At 40.7% G+C, this 15262-nt stretch overlaps 1 protein-coding gene across 3 annotated transcripts in view; it reads right to left on the bottom strand.

The window, feature by feature from the left end:
* The window catches only part of slc4a3 (solute carrier family 4 member 3), a 47016-nt gene that overhangs the window by 10014 nt on the left and 21740 nt on the right, over window positions 1–15262 (bottom strand). For all 3 annotated transcript variants that reach the window (XM_085373928.1, XM_085373929.1, XM_085373930.1), the window contains 11 exons: window positions 10992–11137; window positions 8734–8914; window positions 8381–8516; window positions 4055–4238; window positions 3181–3283; window positions 2821–3005; window positions 2400–2619; window positions 1375–1590; window positions 1135–1283; window positions 841–1035; window positions 570–752 (listed from right to left, as the gene is read on the bottom strand). In XM_085373928.1, the coding sequence (XP_085230054.1) occupies window positions 570–752; window positions 841–1035; window positions 1135–1283; window positions 1375–1590; window positions 2400–2619; window positions 2821–3005; window positions 3181–3283; window positions 4055–4238; window positions 8381–8516; window positions 8734–8914; window positions 10992–11137 (1898 nt within the window). The remainder of the gene's footprint in view (window positions 1–569; window positions 753–840; window positions 1036–1134; window positions 1284–1374; window positions 1591–2399; window positions 2620–2820; window positions 3006–3180; window positions 3284–4054; window positions 4239–8380; window positions 8517–8733; window positions 8915–10991; window positions 11138–15262) is intronic.

A 15262-nucleotide genomic window follows, 5' to 3' on the forward strand; every position in this document is an offset into this window, starting at 1 on the left:
TTAGTTTATTTGCTTGTTTTATTCAATTTTAAATCATGCTTTTTATTTGTTCTTGTTTCTAATGTCTCTGTAAAGCACTTTGAATCACCTTGTTGTTGAATTGTGCTATACAAATAAACTTGCCTTGCCTTGCCTTGCCTGTGCATGCTGTGCAGAGCAGCACTATACTGTACACCCTCACCTAAAGGGTAAAGGTCACTCTTTCGACAACAAAGCGGGCTTGACAGAAGAGTAAAAGAAGCCATCTATGTGCCCTGTGTACAACCGTAATTAAACAGATGCGGTGGGTTATGACACCAACTGTCAGCCACCTACAATGCAGTCTTGAGATCTCTTCCCAAGCGCCTCAACCCCCACTCACAACACGTGTCAGCTGACCTTAATAGATCATATGATAGGGTGAGGGCAAGGTATCGCAGTGGTTTCACCCTTGTCTCCATTAAACATAAAGAAGTCCATTCACTTTAGACTTAGACTAGATGTAATAAAAAATGCTCTATAGAGTCCATTTATATTCTCATGAGAAGTATGATATGATTTGTTTGAAAGGATTAAAGGAAGTTTATTACCTTGCCACCTAAAAACCGGCTGTTTCGAAACTTCCTGAGAAAGAATGCAACAAAGAAAGTGCCCATCATGAGCACCAGAGAAAGAAGAGCAGTGTTAGGCTGGTTGTATATGGGACCATCAAAATTTTGAGACCCACTGGCGTCAGTGGGATACACTGCCATCAGTGGATGTTCCTTAAAAACCTGGAAGAAAAAAAAAGAAAGAGTAAATCTATACAATGTGACTGATTTTATTAGCATTTGCAGGACTGATTACTGTTTAAATTCTTACCTTGATGAGCTTAGAGAAAGTCTCATAGATGAAGATGAGGGAGATGAGGAAAGCGAAAATCTCCTGTGTAAAAGGTGAGATGTAGCGGACAAGGAAGCTACCCTCTGCTGCCACAATCACCAGGACGATGAAGATGAGCCAGAAGCCGATCCACACTCGACCAGTCAGGTACTCAAAGTTGTAGACCTGACAAAACTGAGTGAGAGGACAGATTAATCACCTGACAAGAGAAAAAGTACATGGGATGATATGAAGAGGGAGGCTTTGTGTTGTCATTGTCTTGTTAAAAGTCACCTTATAGAAGGCCTCTTCAAACACCAGTAAGGGTCCAGAGAAGCCAGTGATGAGAAGGGGTTGTCCAGCAAGCAGTGAGAATATAACTCCGATAGTTGCAGTGGAAACAATGAGTTCAGTCACTCCCATCATGCCCTCTGTTTTCTCTCCTGTATGTAGAAGTAGCCACACAGAGATAGACAAATTAGATGCAGTACATCAAAGAATATGGACTATATATTTTAAGTAAGTTTTGATTACCCAGGAGGCCTCCAAAGGTAATAGTGGGTGACAGTGCGGCAAAATAGATGAAGATGACAGCAGCAATGCACTGCATGTCCAGGGCGTCTTTTAAGTCGCTCACATATTGCGGGTAACGCCTGCGGATGTCGTGGATCAAACCTCCAAACAGCATTCCTGAGCGCTTTAATGGATCCACTTCCTGTTCTCCCTCCTCCTCCTCCTCAGGACTCACCTCTGTGGGCATTCATACAGGCATCACAGCATGAACAAACTAATATCCACGGACCATCCATGAGTAAAAAACAATAAACCACTGCAGTTCTTCAACTGGCCACTTGACGTTACCTCCAAAAGGGAGTCATTTCTTTTTGACCCTCATTTTAAAATGTCCAACTTTATAGTAGAAAGAAACGTCTCCTTTATAACAGCTGTACAGGGGGTAAATTATGTGCTTTATCTTCCATGCTTAAATTTTATTGCTGCTTTTTTTTTGCAAATATTAGTTCATTACTTCTGTGACTGACCAGTGGGTGCTAAAATACGTAGCGATTGATGCTAGCTGTTTATGATGCTAGTTACTGATATGGACCATTTGACCATATTTATGCTGCCGGTTGCTTTTGGAAAAGGCCATCCAAGAAGTCCAGCTTTTGTAAGCAAAATTCTAGTATTTTATTTGGTTGTTAATTAGCTTGTATTGGTTTCTGTCTATATAGCCTATGCACATTCCTTGCTAACAAAGCTTTTTAGCATTTGGCTGATAACTTAACGATTCATTTGCTCTTCTAAATCTAATAATTTCTTCCTCCAAAAAACAAGGTAGTGAATGAATTTTATATTTTTTCTATTTACAATAGATTCTATGAAAACATCAGAACTTACAGAAGAGAAAAGACATGAGAATAGATTAGACACATTTCTTCTGTTGATTTGAGCCCTAATACACAAGTCTCAAGTGTCCAGGTGTCTAGTTGTTCACTGAAGTTTTCCAGCCTTTTCTGAACCAGTGCTGTCTGGAACAATTCAAGTACATTATTTTTTACCTTTGATTTCTGACTCTACTCCAATTAAGGAGCTGTGCTTCTTGAGCTCTCTTTCCTTTCTCTTCCGCAGCATCTGTTTCTGGAAGTCAGCCACTGTCTTCAGGAGGTCTTTTCCCTCCACGTCTGACGGTGGAATCACGATGCTGTAGTCCAGGAATTCATTGATGCCATTCAGGAGGTCTTGTCTGTCATCAGCAAAGTAGGCAACCTCATGGAAGTTCTAATCCAGAACAGAAGTGGATGGCCGTGACAGAAAAAGCAGGATAATTAGAAATCTGTGTGACTTGTCCAATTTTAACCCCCACTTTCTATCACTGGAAAGATATTATAGGATTCAAAACTATTTTGGTTTAGCAGATTATCATTATTAGTAAAAAAAAATTACACACCTTAGAGCCTTAGAATAAGATTTGGAGGCTACCTTGTCTGACATGAGAGTGGAGAAAGAACGTCCAATTTCATGATAGTCCACGTTGGACTGACTGGGACCGAGAAGGACGAAAATAAATCGAACAGGGACGGGAACCTCAAGCACCGACTCCAGAAGGACTGCCTCGCTCAGCCTGACAAAGGCCATAGCCGGCTGCTCCAGAAATTCAACACAACCTTACAGAACAGGACAAAATAAAGAAATAAAAAAAACCTGCTTACTGATTTGATGTACTTCACAAGAAAAATATTGAGAGTGGCAGTTTGTGAGGCACAGCCAAATCAAGAAATTAGCATTATTCTCCCAGTGGTTTATAAAAACTGAAAAGAAAAACTCTGTCCCAAAGCTTACCAACTAAAACAATGACCGCCTCAGCGTCTTTGGGAATCTTGGCGAGAAGTTTCATAGATCTGGCTGTGGCTGGATGAGTCTCCGTTAGAGGGTGGAGGGATTTCTTGGAGGAAGAACAGTACAAAGATTACCCACATTACTGGCTAGCCAGGGTGATGTGATATAACAAAGAACTGCGCTAATAATGTGACATTATTCTTACATTTGTGGGAACGTAGGTATCAACAGTCACATCTCATTTCAAACCATTTTTTATGCCTCAAAAATATTTTTTAATAAGCTGGTTTAAATTTGCCAACATTTTAAGCTGAGGAGGAACAAGTTTTCGCAGCTAATATATCAAGATGCTTTAACCAGAAGCACCTGTACGCTGACTAAGAACTTAACTCAACACATGTGGCGCAGGGAGGCCTGCGTTCTCCGACTTCAAGAACTACTTACATGACCTCTGACCTTGTTAAGAAGCGTCTCAAAGGCCAAAGTGAGAGCCACGGGCCTCACATCAGGAATTTTGTGTAACCACGTTCAAAATCTGTGCTCACTGTGTGCTTCTTAGAACTTAATGCAAACCATAAACTAAAACAAGACAGCTCAGCATCCCTTTAATCTCCGTCCACTTAGATAGCTGTGTCCAATTACCCCGGTGGGATCTTGTCAGAGCTACTTAATCACTCACTTTGGCTTTGGTAGAGCCAATTTAACGCGCTGTCTGCCTGCACTGTTTCAACGACGTCACATTGTTTCATTGCCGAGACCCCATATTTCTCAGATCTCTGTCAGGAGCCTCTTAAAAATCAAATGAGCTGTGTAAATGACGTTAACTACAGAGACACTGACAATGTGTAACACATTAAAGAGAGAAGAGAAAACTTACAAACAGGCTAACAAAAACGTCTTGTTTGGGATCGTACACGGGTCCTTCGTGTTCGTGGTGCTCATCGTGCTCTTCGGACACCAATGGCTGGTTGGTGTCGTGGACGTGGTTGTGGTTGTAGCTGCCATGAAGACTGCTGGATGAGTGGTGGCGATGAAAACGATTTTTGTGATCGCTTAGATGGCTGCAAAAAAAAAAATATATATATATATATACAAAGTATAATTTCCAGCTATGCCTGCAATATAATATAGTCACTAAACTGCAAAAAATGTTAATGTGATTAAAGTTAACATCACAATATTAAACAGCAATGAGTATCTTAACATGGAGGCTTTTGCAAATTAGCAGAACGCACAAAAGCACAACCAAGGCTGTGAAGGAGATTTGGGTCACAGTAAGAGAGCAGATTCTAATGATGATATAAGCAACCAATACCCGTCCACTCATTTCATTTGAATCCCAAAAGTCAATCTCATGTGAGAGCCAAATAAGGGCTAAGAGATCATCAAAGTTATCAAATTGTTATATACATTCTCATTTCGAAATGCCAGTTGCAGTTGTTATCTCATCCATAGATATGGCCAGCAACTGCCATCCTATACTGTCTGCAAGGAAAAGCCTGCACAGTGATAGGAAACTGGAGGCTGGACATTGAGATGGGGATTTCAGGTCCTATCTCCAACACTTGAACCTATGCAGACTCGTACTTGTGGTGGTACAAAATAGACTACCGGTGTAACATTTCAATGCCTAAATCTAACCAGACAGTGAATGAAAACAAAAGTCAGTGAGTAAAAGTGAAAGGCCAAGAAAGTTACCTTCAAAAGGAGGTGGTCGAACTCGAGATGAAGGTTATGGGATTATGCTACCAACAACTCCCCCAACTGTGCTTACTTTTGTTGCTGCTTTAGAACGGAAACACGCTTCTGTCAACGAGGCGGCACCTCCAAAATTAAATGTGTTAACTGCCCGAGCCTGCTCGTAGCTGGAGACAGCTAAGAACTGGTGATACCAAATGATAAGGGTCATTCAGGGGAATAAGAACAACGGAAATAGTCTGAATCAAATTTGGTGCAAGTCCAGTCTTGTAAATGTCAACATTTTTCCATGACATTAATAAATACCTACGTGAACTTTCACAAGACCTGAAATTCCAGTGGGTGCTTCTGCAAGCACTTTTTCAAAGGTAAGAATCAGAAATATAATCTTAACTCAAAGCCTCCAGAAGGTGCAGCTGCTTTTACTATTATTTAATAACTACTGTTTTCAAGGCCAAAAATATCCATGCTCAATTGCCTAATGCTAAGGACAGCTTAATCATTTTTAAGTGGGCTGCAGAATTACCTGGATTCTAGAAATGCTCAAAACAGCTGTGCTTCTTATTCACCTAATCCATCTTTTGTTCATTTAATGTGTTGACCATCTTTACCTCATGCGGCTGCAGTGGAGGTCATAAATCTTAGAAAAGTCATCAGCAAAATCCTTCCAAAATTAAACCGCTTTGCAGCTAATCAGAAAGCGGTTTCAGGAAAATCTGAGTTGACACATTAACGTGATATTTGCAGTACGGTATCAATAAAAGAGCCAGAGACTGACCTTTGTAGCCCTTATTTTCTCTGCTTTCTTTGCGTGTGATGTTAAGCACATTTCACCCCACTTAAAGACGAGTTTTTAAGCATGTCAAACTGGCCAAGTTTCACTACATCACTGTTCAGTCCACTGGTGACATCACCTCACTCATTAGGCCCACATGGTCCAATAAGACTGCGCTCAAATTGGAAGAGACAGCGCCCCAAGACAAAAGAACGAAGTGTGACACTGAAGTCAATTGCACACAAAACGTTTCCAAAGGATCCTTAAAGTGGTCTGAGTAAGCGATGAGCTAAATCCTAGCAGCACTTCAGTGTGATTTTATTCCACGTCATAAATCGGATCTTTTAGCCTAGCGATGACTCTAATGACGGAGTGTTCTTTTCCCTGTGGAACCAGCCAGTGACATGCTGGGAATTTATGCGAAAAGGCAGTGAAATGTGGAACGAATGCATGAAGGCCCGCTGCTAAGAACGTCCACTGGCCTGCTTCTTCTGAGTGCATCTGCTGTGGCGCTTTGTGAGCATGTGTGCAAAATATGTAAAAAAGAACTGTAAATGTTGCCATGTTCGCTATAATCCATGGGTCTAACTAAGGTCACCACACCATTATCCAGGAGAGATTCTTCTTCTTCAAATCCAGGCTGTACCATTCTGCCTTAAAAAAAAGGGGGGAACCTGGCAGGACTGAGGTTCTATGCAGTCAGGAGAAAAAGGGACATTCTGAGCTCCTTGTAAAGTATAACAATAACAGGCGTGAGGGAAAATTCAACACCAGTTGACAAAACTGTCTCACTCCAAGTTCAAAAGTTGTTCTGGAATGCGCTTGTCTTCCTTATCTTATTTTCTATACTACTTCCACCTAAGTACAAAAGCATCATTTTAGAAAAGCAAAAGTCACAGGAGCTCTTGAGTTAAATATCATAAGCTGCAGAACAGGATTTAGATTTGTTTCTATTAATATTAATTGGAGGCTTTGTGAGTAAGATGGCAACATTTTATGTACTTCTGACAGGCAGGGCTCGTCTTTCCTCTGGTAATTTAGCCAACATTTACTTGACTTGTTTCCAGTCTCTAGTTATGTAACTGTAAAATGTAATTCGCTGTGTTATAGAGCGCTATTCGATTGGCCACGTGTATCACAGTTCAGCTGTCGTGTCAATGCCAGGGCAAATCAATGAGTGGCAATATCAGGGAGCACTGGAGTCACAGTTCCATGCTTTTATTTGTTTGACTTGGGTACAGGATGTAAGTAACTATATCCTCACGTGTTTTGTGAATAGCTAGTTAAATATTACTTTTTTGAATTCGGATTATGACAACGAAAAGCACGTTCTAGTGTCCTATGATTACCACCACCTTCCCATATCTACTCATATACACTTCCGCTGGTTTAACAGCATCACACCCAATAATTTCCAACAACACCATCGATCCAGCAGTGGCAGGCTTAGACTTACTAATGCAGAAAAAAGCAAAGCGCTGAAAACTCCTCGGCTCAAATAACAGCTGAGCCAGCTAGAAAGAAACAGGAAACATTTGAAATGAAAACACGTATAGTTTTTTAGGAAAAAAGTAAGCCTGGATTTATAAAGTGAATTTTGGGGACACATAAATTTTACACTCTCCTTTTCACTCTCGGTGCGTAGGAATCAGCAACGGTCTTAAACAAAGGCAAAGATCAAACATCCAGGAAGGACCACACAACGAAGACTCAAACGCCAAGTCTAACAGCACAGGCTTTAACACTCAGTACAGATACAGCCCAGTCTTGACATTTGCAGTTCAGTCAACCCGGGGAAGTACAGCAGTTGATGAGCCAAGTCTTGTTAAATGTCACTTTTTGGAAATTCCCAGCTCAGTTCCCCTGAGTTGAATTTTTTTTTTCTCTCCTCTGTGGGATAATGATTAATGAGCAGGAAGGCTTGGATCTAATTCTTCATACGACCAAACCTACAATCCAGGGTCAGAATGTAAACAAAGCTGCATCCACAGTACCCTAAATTGACAGGTTGGTTAATACATGGGTAAAGAACCAACTAAATCTCACTGATTTTAGGGAATATCTCATGAAACAGAAGTCAAGGGATAAACAGGAAGCTTTTTTTCTCAAAGATCCAAAGATAAACATGTTAAGGAAGCACATTCTCATTAAGCTACTGTAAATCCAAACGCATAAAGAACACTTAAACAACCTTTTCTTAACATGAGTGTGTTACATGTTAATATGATCTTTACTCAGGGTCAGGCACAAAGTCAAAAAGAGCCTTAACCAGACTCCTTTCAAATATTTCAAGAAAGCTAAATGGTTTGCTCTTCTGTGTCCCCTGACACAATGAGAACTTTCGGAAAAACTTACACACCAAGTCACATCTTTTTTTCTGCTCTCTATCTGTCAGAGCTAGTGCACACACTGGCACACACGCCTACAAACATAAAGCAGCAGCAGCACACAGGATGACACCCTGTGTTACAAAAATCGAAGGTGGTGTTAGCATTTTAACTAGTCTTTATAATTAAACTGCTGCAAACCAATCGGGGAAAACAATCACTTTTATTTCTCTGATTCACTGCTCTGCTCGGCTTTTATTTTTCATCTCTTTTCCATTAACTTGAAACATCTTCTCCTTGAACTGTGGTTCTTCACTGTTTACCACCGCAGGAAATAATGTTATGAATTGGTGATGCACTCAATCAGGCACAGCCTAATGCTAGTGTCAGCCTGGTTACTGACCTGTGTTTGAGAAGCAGGGCCCGAAGAACGTTGGGCCTATCCTCGGCTCTGATCTGATCGGAAATGATCATCGTCTCCACGACCAGGTGGGCGATGCCGGGCAGAGAGGTCTGTTCGAGGTCCAATAGGATGGCACCTAGAGAAGAAAGGCCAACGCAAACAAGTCGCTGCTGCAACTTTATTCAGTCTTAAGGGGAAGAAACAGTTTTAAGCAAGCTTGAAACAAAGCAGGAAACAATTTGCGGTTTTCTGCATATCACAGTTATGTTTGTGAATTTCATTTCAGCTGCACATACGATAAACTGCATGACTGATAACGTGATGCTTGCTGGACACACACAGGAGCTTTTTACCATGTGTGATGGTGCGGCGAAGCTCCAGCAAGCTGCGGAAGGACAGCGAGGCCACATGAGGTTTTCCCCAGCGGTCCGTCTCATCGTCCACATCCTCCTCGAACTTGATCCAGCGAGCGCGCTCCTTCCATCGCATTTCATGGTCCTTCTCCACAATCAGCTCGTTCAGCTCCACAAACAACTGGAGATAAAACAGGGCAGAAACATAAGCGCTAAAGCACACGCTTGACCCGTTACACGTACCTGTCTAAGATTACTTTTGGAATATGTTTGACAACTGTGTTATGAGGGTGTAACTCAGTGGGGAAAAACATGTCTATCACGTTGTTTATAATCCATGATCAAGTTCCTTGGAACGCATTTAAAGCTGTGAAAATCCCCCCAACTTCTTTTCCAAGTTCCTATCTTCAATACAGTTTGTTTACCAAAACATACACGGAGAAAGAATAAAATAATGATTGAAGACAGTGCACACAGCACACTCAACCAGCTAAGAGAAAGGCTGTGTGCATCATGCACTCGCTGTCTTTGGACAGAACTATGAAGAATAAAGTGGTCTAGAGGGACAATCTGTTACATTTTTAAAAAGAATGACTTTTTTCCTCAGAGCAACACAATTTTTGTTTTTGACTGTCAAACTCAGAAGAAACAAATATGCACTTTGTGCTTAAGCTACAGTAAGACTACACTTGGGACCTGTAATTAAAGCTCTACTGCTCAATACTTATACTAATACTAACTAGGATTGTGTGTGAGAAAGGGGAAAAGCATACACAAAATTATCCCCCACTTTGCAATTCCCCTGAGCATTGCTGATCTATTTTCGCCTTTTCAAGCTTTTAGTTTTGGTTTGTCTGTCTACAGTTTATATCTGCATGTTGGTTATTTCTCAATCCTTTCATCAACCTTTTTTCAAACACAGACTGTAAATGGATAAAGCCATCGTGACACAACTTATTGCTTAGCAAAGGTCATTCTAGAAGCACCAGCTTTTTCAAAAAGGAACCAGTCTGACCGAGAAACTGGAACACAAGAGACATTTAAATGATAGCAACTTGTTAACTGAATATACCTCGATTTAATTTCTTTTTTGACTGTAATGAAGACCATTATTTACAAAAAGAACATCATGTTATAATCAGCAAGACTTGAAACCATGAACTCGTGAGGAAGGTGTTTACTTCAGTCACAGGTCACGAGACAAGGGCTGTTCTCCCATAGACTTCTATGGAAATTAGTTTCATTATGTAGCTAGAGGAGATGCCCCCTGCTGGAAATTAAAAACAATGCGGGTTAAAGGCACTTTCATATTAAATGATAATTTCAGCCACAGAAGCTACATCCATCTCTTATAATCACTTTTGGAGAGCAGCAGGGAGATGTTAGTGGTGTCATGTATTTAATATATATTCTTAGCACTTATTTGCTGATTATATTGTTTTATGTATAAGAGAGGCCCAACTCTGAGTATAGTCTGTGCCAAAACGTACTGACAGGAAACTGCATGCTTTTGCAGAGAATATGAGCTGCAGGCAGAAAGTGAAACTAAGTAGTGTTTGATTGAAACTTAAAGTGTGCGTGACGTGTAGAGGAAGTATATAAATAGACCACTTTGAGCCGTGTCTTTCTTTGCCGTTAAGAGAATACACAAGAACTGGATTTAATACTTGGTGCCGTGACCCGGATTCTTTTGTGGCTGAGGGGACTAATTCGGAATTTAAGGTACGATCTGATATGAGGCAAAAAAGGTAAAGCCATTGTACAGTGTCTCCTTTTGTAACTTGCTAGCAGCCTTTGGATCACTTATTAGTTAAAGGACAAGATATTTTCCCTGCAGCACCTTTATTACACAGTAAAAATGTCAGTAACAATCTCAGTTGTTGTCACTGTTTATCTCTGCCACTGTGCCAACACAATATTATTTAACACTGTTTAAGGGTAGAATTCTTAACAAAGCAAGCTATTTAAAGAAAGTTCACTCATGAACCAAAGAGGTTTCTTTATGATGCTATCATAATAAAATCGAAGACTCACAGTCATAGAAACAACTATCAGGAGGCTGTGAGCCCCAGCACATGTGCAAAAGTACTCACATCTGACTGTGTCCCTGCAACAGTATATGTCTCCAGGACCACATTTTGTCATGCTGACGCACAAAAAACAAAAACTATAACACAGTGAAAAGAACACCAGCTATGCTACTGCATGTGATTAAAAAAGTAAGCAAAACAAAACGTGGCTGTCACCGCGCTGCAAACCTCGTGAGTTTTCTTTTCCGAAGCCCTCTTCTTCTTCTTCAGGCTGGACAGCGGCGTAGAACTGTTGCTGGTTCGGCTCATGTGACATCGGGACGACTTCTTCACCAGGTGCCGACGCACCCCAGGGTTATCCTCAAATCTGTGACCTAGTGTTGTCGAATCAGAATGTAAGAGGTCAGAAGTGCTAAGTCATGATGTCTGGATTATTAGTAAACAACCCGAATATGTACATTTAGTAAGAGGTAGGCTGAAATGCTTTTTTAAGTGTGTGTTTAATTATAAAATGTGCTCCATACTGGAACGTCCAATAACATAAGGCACAGACTACACAGTATTGTGTGGAACAGGAAATTATTACAGAAGAGGAGGTTTTACGCACAAACATTTGTCAGTTCATAAAAACTATATTCAAATTCAATTTCCTCGACCTGCCAATCACATGTTATTGAATTTTGGATGAGGCAGCCTTGGCAACGACTCTCCATTCAACAGAGGGGGAAGATTGGGTGGTCCCTAAATTTGAATAAAGGGAATGGAAATCTAAAGCTAGCATAGCTTTTCCACATATGTGGAAATATGTTTAGAGAGAAATTATTTCAAGTTCTGATTATCATAATCTATTTACAATTCATTACAAAACTAAAGAAACACAGGTTGGTGGATCTGGTTTGTGTATGCCAAAGTAATGGTGGACTGTACTGCTGCCGACCAGCCAGAGCGGCCAGTGCATGAAAATAATTTCTTCCTGAGTAAACACTGTCTTTTTTAATTTTTCTCCCTGAGCAGTTGGAGGCCAAGTGTTTGTGTGTGCACAAACTGCTGTTAGTGTTCCATCCTGCTGCGTCATGCCTTCCTTGGGGAAACAGAGAGAATGGAAATGAAAATGAAGTTAAGCTACATTTTATTTTGTAAAGTCTCCCAGGCAAAAACCTCTGAAGGTTGGCCTTGTTTGAACTGCCTCAGCTGATCTGGATGAGCTGTTTTTTTCTCACCACAGGGCAGGGCAAAGAAAGGGCATTCCAGTGTAGGTGAAAAGGACATTCTATCCATCTTCTTGAACTCGTTGAACCCATGTCAGACTTTCTCCAAACTCGCAGAGAAACCATGACTTAGATGCCCAATGATACCTGAACCATAGTAGGGTATAATCCAACACACTAGAGCAACAATTGTCCAGCTATTTTGTAAATGTCTGATGAACTTTCAAGCATTTAGAAAAAAATCTTTGGAAGTATCAAGGCCTGTAACCTTACATTTGCGAAGAAAACTCCTTTTAACCTCCTGGGGTGGCTTAAAAAAAAAAAGGTGAGTAAGAAGAAACACTAATCATGGGAAGCCCCCAGCAGCCTAGGCTTATTACTGCATGACTAAAGGGGACTCAGGGTCATGTGTCACAGCTCTAAGTACATCACTTTCTTCTAAATGAAAATTTAAAGTCTAATCTTAAAAGCAGAGTCTTTCTCTGAAACCAAACTAGAAGCTTGTACAACAGAAAACGGGCCACTCTAGTTTTAAATACCCCAGAAACCACAAGTGAACCAGCAGTCTGAGAGCAAAGTGCTCTAATGGGGGGTATGAAGTCTTTAAGATAAAAGGCGGAATGATTATTTTACAAGTTTAAATTCAATTCTAGATTGAACAGGGAGCCAATGAAGAGAAGCCAGTATGGACGAAATATATTTTGTCTTTCTTGGTCCCGTTCAGCAGTCTTCCTGCAGAGTTTTGGATCAAATGAAGGCTTTTGAGGGAGTTTTTAGGACATCCTGATAATAGTGAAAAACAGTAGTCCAGCCTACAATTAATGAATGCATGTACTAGTTTTTTCAGCATCACTCTGGGAAAGGATGTTTGTAATTTTAGAGATAATGCACAAATGGAAAAAAAGCAGTCCTACATATTTATTTGATATACACACTCAAGGACATATCCTGGTCAAAAATGACTCCAAGATTCCTTACAGTGTCACTGGAGGCCAAGGTAATGCCATCCAGAGTATGCATCAAGTTAGACACTGTATCTCTGAGATTTTAAGGGCCGAGTACAATAACCTCAGTTTTATTTGAATTTAGAAGCAGGAAATTAGAGGTCATCTAGGTTTTTATGCAATTAAAAATAGATAAAAGTGGGTATCTTATGCATAATCAGTGAAAATGTGTGCTATGCCTTCTAATGATACTAACTTCTAATGACATGTTCTAAAACACATTCAGACACATTCTAAAACAGGCAGAAAGATTTTTTAAAATAAAATGCCAACATGCAACATTTCAAATGACATATTTTAAATTTTACTTCATGTCAATCCAGCCTATAGTGGCACCACTCCAGTTATACAAACCCACAGGCAGTAGTTAAGATGTTGTGAAATACGGTCTTTAACACGATGAATGTGTGTATAAAATAATACAAATAAATAACATAAATAAAACTACTGTACGCTAGCAACAATGTACTGAGTTGCAGTGCTGAAAATGCTAAGACTCATGATGGCAGCGCTAAAATTTCGCTTTCTCTCACTGTACATTTTCATTGTCATTTAATGTCACATGAAAATACTGGCCTTTGGTTAAAAATGGTAAATGGTCTGTATTTATATAGCGCTTTACTAGTCCCTAAGGACCCCAAAGTGCTTTACATATCCAGTCATCCACCCATTCACACACACATTCACACACTGGTGATGGCAAAAAAAACATCATGGTTTGTGTTGAAAAACCTTATTGCCATCAAGATGTTTAAAGGTAAAGGAATCACTTTGGTTGGAATCATAATTTGACACATCTGCTAAAACAGGTAATAAAGAACTAAATGTATTTTAAGACCTCCAAAAATAAACCCCAGTGCTTTCATCTGCCCCGGGAAAGGTAAAAAACAAGTCCAAAAATGCACATTATAACCTAACCGCCCCCAACATGTCCGGCTGGATAACCACTGCTCATCTACAATCACAATGAACACCGGTGTACCACAAGGCTGTGTGATGAGCCCTTTCCTCTACTCCCTCTTCACCCACGACTGCAGACCTACCAATGGTTCCAACACCATCATTAAGTTTGCAGATGACACAATGGTGATTGGCCTCATCAGTTACAACGATGAGGCCGCCTACAGGGAGGAGGTGGATCGTCTCGCTCAGTGGTGCGACACAAACAACCTGCTGCTTAACACTGAGAAGACCAAGGAGCTCATCATGGACTACAGGAGGAATGCTGACCCACATCCACCCATCTACATTAAGGGGACGGCTGTGGAGCGTGTGAGCAGCTTCAAGTTCCTGGGAGTCCACATCTCCAAGGATCTCATCTGGACGACCAACTGCTCCAAGCTGGTCAAGAAGGCTCACCAGCGCCTCCTCTTCTTGAGGACTCTGAGGAAGAACCACCTGTCCTCAGACATCCTAGTGAACTTCTATCACTGCACCATCGAGAGCATCCTGACCAACTGTATAACAGTCTGGTACGGGAACTGCTCTGCCTCGGACCAGAAGGCGTTGCAGAGGGTCGTGAAAACTGCCCAGCGCATCGCCGGAGCACCACTTCCTGCCATAAAGGACATCTACAGGAAGCGGTGTCTGAAAAGGGCTGGGAAAATCATCAAAGACCCCAGTCGCCCATCACATGGACTCTTCACCCTCCTGCCCTCTGGGAGGCGCTACAGGAGCCTCCGGACTAAGACCACCAGGTAGCGGAACAGCTTCTTCCCCACAGCTGTCAGACTCCTGAACTCTGCCTCCTGACATCTGACCCACGTTAACACATGGACTGGACACACACACACACACACACACACACACACACACACACACACACACAAAATGGACAACTGTACCTTCATACACACAATAATAACATGGACTGAACCACCACTCACAACCACTAGCACTTTATATAGCCTTTGTAGAAATTATCCACATATCTCACTTATCTTAACTGCACTACTGTATAATTCTGTGTAAATAATCATTCTGTATAATACAATAATTTTTAATTCTACAACTGTTTATAACCTGCATAGTTCCCATTTCTGTATAGCTGTATGTCTAATATTTCTGTATAGTTTTTCATATTTATATCCTGTTCATAGCTTGTACTCACTACAGCCTGTACATACTTATAGTTATAGCATATTTATAACATACCTTCATATCGTGTACATTATAACATACCATAATAGACCCATTTCTGTAATACACTTACATATCTATATTAGTGCTAATATATATTGTAATATATCTATATCATGGCTAAAGCACTTCTGGATGGATGCAAACT

The sequence above is a fragment of the Diplotaxodon limnothrissa genome, linkage group LG16, assembly GCF_057381915.1.
Source record: "Diplotaxodon limnothrissa isolate DT_005_m linkage group LG16, D_limnothrissa_male_GT1.1, whole genome shotgun sequence".
In the NCBI taxonomy this organism is placed as follows: Eukaryota; Metazoa; Chordata; class Actinopteri; order Cichliformes; family Cichlidae; genus Diplotaxodon; species Diplotaxodon limnothrissa.